At 54.9% G+C, this 9,074-nt stretch overlaps 3 protein-coding genes across 3 annotated transcripts; 1 reads left to right on the plus strand and 2 right to left on the minus strand.

The window, feature by feature from the left end:
* Positions 1–3: 3 nt before the first annotated feature.
* ACO1O0_004879 (transmembrane amino acid transporter protein-domain-containing protein) lies at positions 4–1,485 on the minus strand (the record flags this gene model as incomplete). The annotated part of the gene is made up of 2 exons (XM_083194312.1): positions 4–677; positions 747–1,485. The coding sequence occupies 2 exons, from the start codon at positions 1,483–1,485 to the stop codon at positions 4–6; spliced, it is 1,413 nt and encodes a 470-aa protein (XP_083049225.1).
* Positions 1,486–2,387: 902 nt separating this feature from the next.
* ACO1O0_004880 (uncharacterized protein) lies at positions 2,388–3,965 on the minus strand (the record flags this gene model as incomplete). Its single annotated transcript, XM_083194313.1, has 5 exons — positions 2,388–3,023; positions 3,086–3,290; positions 3,349–3,582; positions 3,643–3,701; positions 3,756–3,965. 5 exons carry the CDS (start codon positions 3,963–3,965, stop codon positions 2,388–2,390), a joined length of 1,344 nt encoding a protein of 447 aa, XP_083049226.1.
* Positions 3,966–6,814: 2,849 nt separating this feature from the next.
* Positions 6,815–8,369, plus strand: ACO1O0_004881 (uncharacterized protein; the record flags this gene model as incomplete). Its single annotated transcript, XM_083194314.1, has 3 exons — positions 6,815–7,919; positions 7,990–8,210; positions 8,265–8,369. The coding sequence occupies 3 exons, from the start codon at positions 6,815–6,817 to the stop codon at positions 8,367–8,369; spliced, it is 1,431 nt and encodes a 476-aa protein (XP_083049227.1).
* Between the last annotated feature and the right edge of the window lie 705 nt (positions 8,370–9,074).

The following is a 9,074-nucleotide window of genomic DNA, read 5'->3' on the forward strand; positions in this document are numbered from 1 at the left end:
AGTCTATAGGATGGAGTTATCTGCGCAGGTGAAGGAGCCCTTGATCTGGCTCTCCTTATTGTTGAAGATGTCAATGAGACCAGTGATGGCCGTCCACAGCCCAGCGGCGTTCATGAATATAGATTGGATGATCAGGAGGGCGTTGAGGACGGCCAAGGCGATCTTTGCCGGGCTGCTGAACAGGCGGCCCCAGTTGATGTAGAACCAGAAGATGGCGCTGATGCCGAACGTGAACCAGGCAATGAAGGTGGCCGACGAGATGGCCAGGATGGAATTGAAGATGGGGATGGCGTTGGCGATGACAAACGCAATGATCCAGAACAGGGTGGCCGAGCCGACCCATACGCTCCACGACTTGAGGGACTGGTCTGTCATCTGATGCGTGGACTTGAGGGCTCGCATGACGATGACATAGAGGTATTTGACGGCGGTGTGGCCAAACACGAGGCCGGTGCCCAGGAGCGCTGGAAGGACTATGCCGTAGGCTACCTTGGCGGGGATCTCGGGCGCCGAGCCCAGGGCGGGAGATGTGGTATACTGCCCAGCCAGGCAGTAGATGGCGATGGCGACGAGCAGGTACAGCGGGATGGAGAAGATCTGGAGGGCGATGATGCCAGGGACAAAGTCCTTTGAAGGATTCTTCATCTCCGCCATGTAGGACACGAAGCCAACGTTTCCTGTTGACGGTAAGAATCAGCTTCCGAGCATTTACAGAAGGCTTTCGGAGTCAGATAGGGGTTGCTTACCAGCGTAGGCATAGCAGATCTGCAGACAGGCGTTGAGGCCCTCCTTGAAGGACGGGTTGCCCACAACCACAATCTCCTTGTCGAAACCGCCCACCGGCGCACCTCTGGGATTGGCGATGCCGAGCGCGATGATGACAATGAGGACGGCAGCAAATATGCTGATGGTGCAGGGGATGCCGGCTTGGGCAACAAACTTGAACTTGCGCGGGAGGCACAGCAGCCAACAGCAAGCTGCCGAGACGCCGATCCAACCAACGGTGCACATGGCGTGGTTGCTCATGCTGTTGAAGGCAACCGAGAGCGTGACGGTGGCAGACGAACACGTGAGGCACAACTTGACGAGGACGCCGATCCCGACGACGACCTCGAAAGGGTGCCCACCCACGATGCGGGCCATGTCGACAATGTTGACAACATGGGGGTATTTGCGGTAGAACTGCAGCAGCTCGTACGCGGTGTAGTTCGACAGCAGGCCGACGCCGATGATGGCGATGGCGCCCGGGACGATGCCGAGGATGCGCAGCATGGCGGGCAGCGAGAGGATGCCCATGCCCACCTGGTTGGTGATGAGGACGAGGGCCGTGTCCCAGCGACCCATGGTGCGGTAGCTGGTGCCTCCCTCGCTGAAGATGTTGGCCGGTACCTCGACTTCTGCTTCGGGAGCCTCGACGGCGGGCGTCTGTCTCTGTGTGGGCGAAGCGACCTCGTTCTTGGCCTGGCCCTTCTTCCTCCACCACATGGTAGTACCGAGTCTCATTTTCTGCTATTGGCCACAATTGGAAAGGCCGGTCTTGTTGGGGGAAGTCTCTGGAGGGAGTCGAAAGTGATATTCAGGGTTATTTCCTGTACGGATTGCGAATAGATGGAGTTTGAATGGAACACTGGCGGAATCTCTCATAATAGGAGTTGAGGATTGTCGAGACGAAGAGGTCGGTCAACACCAGAGCACAACACGGACAGGGCAAGGTTTGGCTTGTCTGGGCTCGGGCTCTGACGGGACCTGGTCTGACAGTTCCTTTTTTCTTTCTTTTGGTATTGTGGTTATGGTTTTGGTGGCGGTCAGCCAGGCCTTTTGGGACAGATCTAAGGGGGAGGCCTCATGTACATACGCCCAGCGTCAATTATAGGGGGACCTGACCTTAGAGTTCAAGCCAAGTTGAAAGCCCTTGTTGCCAGTAATCTCGTATACGAAATTTTAGACCCCTCTAGAATCGGCCATAGTCATTGTACTTGAGTCGCCCTGGTGTCCGAGTCATAATACTGCTGCTGAACTAGAAGCTGTTGGGACTACGCCGTTGGCCTCTGCACGCCCACCCACGTTGAGGTGTTCAAACATGCATAGAAATGCGTTTTCTCTTCGGCCTAGTACTGGCATGCCTGTACTTGTTAACATTAAGCTCTGCTTCTGTGTGGCGCTTGGAGTTTTTAGGTAGTTCACTGCTTTAAAAGACGAGGAACTCAATAGTAGGAGTAGTCTGCCACGCCCATAAATTTGTACCAGTACTGCAATTTAGGCAAGTCATATTTGTTTGTATTATGGAAAGTACTGGTTTACCCCCAGTATATAACGCTTTTATCGTATCTCATGGCTCTAGGGCCAAATGGGCCATCAATCATATCCACCCTCCAACCCTGCCCTCTCTATCCAAAACGATTGCTTATCCTGGCTCGCATCGGCACCATGGGAATATCAGACTCGGCGTCATTCGATCTGCTCCCGCCACCACCCGGGGGTTCGCCCCAGCCGTAATCGGGCGGCGTGCTGGTGGGCAACCCTGGCGTCAGGATTCGATCCTGAGAACCGGTACGTCCATGTGCCGACACGTTGGTAAATTTGGGGTCCAGCTCGTCGTCTTCAGAAATAGTAATGGTCGTGTCCGCGCGGATATGGCGATGTGGATTCGATATGTCGGTGTTGATGTTGGCCATGCCGCGGGGTGATGAAAAGGGTATCGAGCGCCAGCTGTTGCGGCTACTATTGGGACGCTCCTCCGTGCCGAAAGCACTGCCACTGTTGGGACCGTTCTCGGCTGATATGTGGACCACGTTGCGAGGCTGGTTGCTGCTGAATCGAGCCCCGAGGCTCGGACGTCTGAAGCCAATGGAGCTCCCCCGTCTACGGCCGCCGCTGCTAGGGTTGTTGTCTTTGCTGGTCCCCATGGAGCTGTGAGGAAGATTGGCGACGTACTTCATGGCGGACGCGGCGATGCGGTCGAGGACGCTCTTGAAGTCATCGAGGAATATGGCATCAGAGGCACACTTGAAGACGAGCGCGAGCTGCGGAAACTTAGCATTTGGGTCCTTTGATCCCCACATAAACTGATGCTTTGGGAACTCACCCGCCAGAATGGGTTGATGCCGCTCTGCACCGAGACACGGGCGGTGACAATGATGTCGGTGAGGATGAAGGCGATGGAGACAAACATGCACAGTAACATGACGCCGAACCGCGGGCTTGTGCGGACCAAGCCGATCAGAGTGTAGTCATAGTTCTTGTTAATAACCAGCACCAGCTTGACCGTTGTGAATATCCACCACGGGTCCCTGCGAAACTTGTCAGATTCCGACTGTGGAACGAGTTGCTACGTAGGTTCCCACAAACCTCACGAGTGGTTCCAGATAGCGGGTTTTCTTGAAGACTCCATGGTGACCTAGGTCGTTGAAGTAGTAGAAGTTGGCCCACGACTCGAGAACCCAGTAGGGCTGGACAATGCCGAGTGTGATGATGAATAACAGGCCTCCCCATCGTGGAAGGAAAGGTTTGATCTTGATCCAGGCAACGATGTTGTGTAGAGTGTACGAGATGTACAGGGGAATGGCTGTAGCACTCAGAATCCTGAGGGTGGTCAGCAGGCGAGGAAGCCAGTGCCAGCGGAGGAAATTAGCGATGACTTACCAGCCATAGGCAGGATCCGGGAAGAAGATGAAGAAGCCATGCCAGACGGCGAGGATCAGCTGGGAAACATGTCAAGGTGGTCCTTTGGTAATGGCGGCTGTCGATGAGCATACCTCGAGGAGAATTAATTTGTGTAGAAGGACATTCTGGCGGTAGTTGCAGAGGACAACCAGGGTGATGAAGACGAGAGCACCGACGTTGAGCCCCTGACCCCAGGCTTCCACAATGATCTGATTATTAGAGTTTCTGCCATTCCACGGGTCGCTGGGCGGCGCTCTCGGCTCGATGAGACTGGCGGGAGAAGATGTGTGTAAGGGTGCCATGGTTGCTGGCCCTACTATCTCAACGGTCTATGGGGCTGTGTTTGTACTTGTAGTCGAGGAGGAGGTCGAGCACTCAGGCTTCTGGACATGGTGAGGCTCTCACAGGAGGTATGTCCTCGAGTGAGAGGGCAAGCGGAGGCGATGCGGACAACATGTTGGCAATATGTACGAGCAGCAGGCCTTGGTAAGTGGTTCTGGGCGGCCATGTATGGGGGATACGCTGCGGACAAAAGGTCTGGGGTAGACCCTGGCAGCGTCCCAACAGGGCAAAGGATCGGTGATCTGGGGGCGACTTGGAATCTTGGGTGGATGATGGAGACGGGTTGACGCCATGGCTGTGCCTGGTTTGGCGGTGGAATGGATGGAGAAGAGGACCATCATCCATGGAGGACATGGATCTGGGCAGCAACATGGTGCAAACAGGACAAGCAGGGCTGATGGAGGCCTGCTGGAGCGCTGGACACGTGGATCCCGGGCGCCCGGGCGTGCACAGGCGTGCGCCGTATCCGCAGCCACCCAAGCCACTGCTGACCACTGGCAGCTCCACCGGCAGCTCGCTAGCAGCCCACTGGCTCCCCACTGGCTCCCCTCCTCCGACTCCTCCTCTACTGTCCAACCAGGGAACTTTGGCCCTTCCCTCCCACACGCCTCACGGACGGGATTCATGCAATCCACCTCTTCCATTACATCCTCCCCGCAGAATCATCCTGGATATGGGAGACTCGCGAGAACTGGGGGCTGAAGCCTGATCCTGGACCCCAGGGAACCATGGACACCGAGTTCACAATCATGCATGGTTTGCTCGGTGCCTGGACACGATGAAAAGGACCCGCGACTCTGCACCAACAGGCAGCGACCGAGATCAACTCTAGGGCAATCTCTCTGGCCGTGGCACCCAACATCCATGACCCAACAGGCTTCGACTCTTCAAAATAAAAATCGAAACCTATCTTCTCCAGCTACTATCATGTAGTATACTAAAGGATGGTCGTATCATGACGACTTGCATAGCACTGTGTCGTCATTCGCGTGGCATCAAAGCGCGTGCGTATATGTAAGTCTGCGGCGCAGCCCTGCGGCGAGAAAAGTAGTACAACCCACAGTACGAAGTATGGAGATGCCTCACTTACTGCAAAGTACGGAGCACAGGTAGCTAGCTATTTTGGGCTTTTGGGAGCGACCATCGCAGACCTGGGAACTCGGCTCATGTTCTCCTCCCACATGGGTGCCGATCATCAAACCGGCAACCAACCCCCTTCGAGTCCTCACCCTCATCGCCAGTGTCAGCAGCAGCCATTGGCCATCTCTTCACCTCAGTTGTTCGTGACTCCGTTATTCCCGCTCCCTGCTTGTCCGTGCCCGAATCCTGCCGCCTTGGGAATGTCCCCATACGCTATGTAGTAACAGTCATGCTCTGGCATATCGTGGTCGTGTAGGGCAGAGACATTGGTGGTGGGGTTACGTACTAATGGTATGGGAATGTTGCAACGGCCTTGACGAGGGTTTTAGACTCTAGAAGACGACATCTGCTCACTTGGCTACTGATGCGACCTCGCATCGACGCTCAAGAGTCCACCAAAAATGCAGAGACCAGGCTGGGACGAGGTGGACGAGGCTCTGACTGTACCACCCTCAGGCGTTTGGAAGGTGACAGGGGGACAACGCCCAGTAGGATTGTGGTTGGGTTCTTTGCTGCCTTCGAGACCACTGAGATCCGGGATCCGGTGCCTTTATGAGGCTGAGGCCCATCCTATCCCGCCCCTGACTTCCACCACTTTTCCTGGAGAGGGCGGAATGCTCCTTCGCGAAGAAACGTTGCCAAGGACCGGCCCTTGAGCCCCCAGTGAGGCGATACAAAGGGCATTTCAATGCAGGTGAGCACGCCGAGGCAGGATTTCTAAACTGATAATGGGGGCTTGACTTGTTGGTCTTCTTCAGCGGCTGCCAAGAAGTGGGAAATTGAATAATAATAATATGAATTCTTTAGGTCAGTACAGCGTATTACGTTGGGGGCTGGTTGCTTTCGGGGATGTTGGATGTGACCTGTGAGGCCATTGGCGACTTGGCGTGTTAGTTGCTCAGCTGGGAGCCTTCACGCTTTGCTGACTTTTGCTGGCCTTTGCTGGCCTTTGCTGGCCTTTGCTGACCTGTGCTGAATTAACAATGGGGATAATTATCCAGGCAAAAAAATACTATGGCTTGGTCGTGACCAATTTGGCTCCGTGGTCGACGCCTCGGCACTGCGATTAAGTGCGGATGAGGGGGTGATGGGACAGAAGAAGCATTCGTTATCGGTCTTTCAGCACACACCGGCACAATCCCTTCTCCCCGATATGTTCAGTTCGTTTGGATCATCTCATCAGTGGTTCTTTGCCCGTAAGTATTCGATATGCACCCCGCAGTCTGCCATCTCGGCCGGCCGCCTCGGCCTCAGCTTCGGGATCTCCACTACTGCCCGGAGGTGACCGGCCTCGGCCCTGGTGGATCCGGAGCCCCGATATTCATGAGTTTGCGGACATGGGCTTTTCCACGTTGGCCCATGACTGGGCATTCTCGTATCAACTGAGACACCAGACCTGGATTATGCATCTCTTCTGGCTGAACTCTCTGTCCATTCCCTGATTGGGAACTAGGTGTGTCTTCAGATGTCTGAGACAACAAGTTCGACTGCGGAAACAACAAACTTCAGAGATAGCGCAACAAGGACGTCACATATCTCACTCACCGCCCCGTACTCGTAGATCCCGAACCTTCTCATCCTCATAGTCATCCTAGACCTAATTTCTCATCATCCTCCACACAGGATTCACACTCATTGCATTGGATCCCACTTGGTCCCGGTCAGCGCAATGGCCGACAACCAACACCCTTCTCAGGCTCAACGAAGTCACGAGTCGACACCACTGTTGCCAACCGCTGGCCCAAGAAATGGTCAGTCCTCATCCAATTCCAATGGAATCGCCATCGCCCATGAGGGCGAGAGCGGCCGAAGCGGATTCCATCCGAGCCACTTCCTCGCTGTTCTCTGGCGCAGCTCCTGCACCGCGTCCATGCTAGTCAACGTCCTGTGGCCCTTTGTCCTCGTCACCATCGTCCTCCACTGCTTCCCGGGACTCGACTTGTGGAAGTTCGCTACCGCCTATGTTGCTGTCGTGCCCTCGGCCAACCTACTCGGATTTGCTGGTCAGGAGTTTGCCCGCAAGATGCCCAAGGTGGCGGGCATACTCATCGAGACCACGTTTGGCTCCATCATTGAGATCATCCTCTTCATTATCCTGATTGCTAAGCACGATGCCGAGGGTAAACATGGCAATGAGGGGAACCTGATCCCCATCATCCAAGCTGCTATCCTAGGCAGCATCCTGACCAACCTGCTGTTGTGCCTGGGCCTCTGCTTCTTCGTCGGCGGACTCCGCCAAGCCCGCCAGAAGTTCCATGCCATTGTCTCAGAGGTCGGCACGGGCCTTCTCCTGGTGGCGGCCTTTGGACTGCTCATCCCCAGCGCCTTCTACTCTGCCCTCAAGGCCGAGGCCCGGCCGGATGCCCGCAATCCGGGTCTGCGGCCACTGCACGAGGACCTCACAGAGGGAAGGCTGCAGGACGACGTGCTCCGCATCAGCCAGGCTACCTCCATTGCACTGATAGTTGCCTTCTTCCTCTACATCTGGTACCAGGCGAGCAGCCAGCATAGCATCTTCGACGAGGTCATCGAGATGGACGAGCACCGGGACACGGACCGCGAGGCGGATATGGAGAAGCCCAAGTTTACCATGACAGAGACAATCGTCGCCCTGGTGATTGCACTGGCGCTAGTTACAGTGCTTTTGTGGCTGCTTGTTCAGAGGATCGAGCATGTAGTGGAGAGTGGGATCCCCGATCAGTTTCTAGGCCTGATTCTCCTCCCGCTCGTGGAGAAGGCGGCCGAGCATCTGACAGCCATCGACGAAGCATGGGGTGAGTGTCTACTCTTCTGCTCCGTAGACCCTGAAGAAGCACTAATGGTATTAATACTGACTCTCTGCAGACGGAGTCATCAATGTCGCCCTGTACCACTGCCTTGGGCCGTCCATCCAGACAGCACTCTTCAACGGCCCCCTGGTCGTCATCATTGGCTGGGCACTCGGCAAGCCTATGGACCTCAATTTTGAGATTTTCATGATTTGCCTGCTAGTGCTCTCTATCCTTGTCGTTGGAAGCTTTCTCCGCGATGGGGAGTCTAACTGGCTCGAGGGAGCACTGCTCGTGGTAGGTTCCCCTTGTTTAACGTGTGGCAGTTGGCGCTCGGACTGACCGTTGCAGATTGTATATGTGATTATTGCCATTGCGTGCTGGTACTATCCCAACCCGGATGTTGCGACCTCGAATGGCTTTGGAGGCTCCCAAGCACCGCTTCTGAGCGGTTAGTAAAACGATGAGACACCATCATTATAAGGGTGTATTCGTGTGTATAGTCGCATTTGCGTATCTTGCCAGCTAGGTAATATATTCTTATGTGTATCTATACGTGTAATACCGTCTCATCCGCCCGGACCAAGCACATACGAAACAAACCAACCGTATCGAGTCCAAACCTCAACCCAAGAGTCTGTCACCGGGCCATTGGCTAGGCTCTAAGGCGGGGTTCAGGCTATCCCCGTATGAAGGAAGTGCTTCATATGTGGATCCAGTTCCCTCGGGTACGTGAACCGTTGGGAGAGACGGTTTCCGGAGTACCTTAGGCTAGCACATCGGAGGCGCCAAGCGTCAGATGCTAGGATATTCGGTATCACGGTCCGTAAGCCCATCTATTATTAATATATATGGAGTACACTGAGTGGCGGTAAGTTTGGACCCCCTGACCCAAGTGCCTACAAATACCGCTAGGCGCCCCATCATCTGATCTTTGAATAAGCTCGGAATCCGGAACTTCGTTTGAAATGGAACCCTACGCCATTGATCCGGACACGCAATGGGAGAACTCAGTCAAACTCCTCGGCGACTTTGATGCGTACCGAACTGCCTATAAATTTGTAAATTCACAGCCTATTTATGCGTTCTTTATTATTCCAAAACAGCTGAGGACTGGACTATCCCCGTTGCTGGTGAGGTTTCATGGTGGGGGATTCAGCG

The sequence above is a fragment of the Amphichorda felina genome (assembly GCF_050947745.1).
Source record: "Amphichorda felina strain 45539 chromosome Unknown scaffold_5, whole genome shotgun sequence".
In the NCBI taxonomy this organism is placed as follows: domain Eukaryota; kingdom Fungi; phylum Ascomycota; class Sordariomycetes; order Hypocreales; family Bionectriaceae; genus Amphichorda; species Amphichorda felina.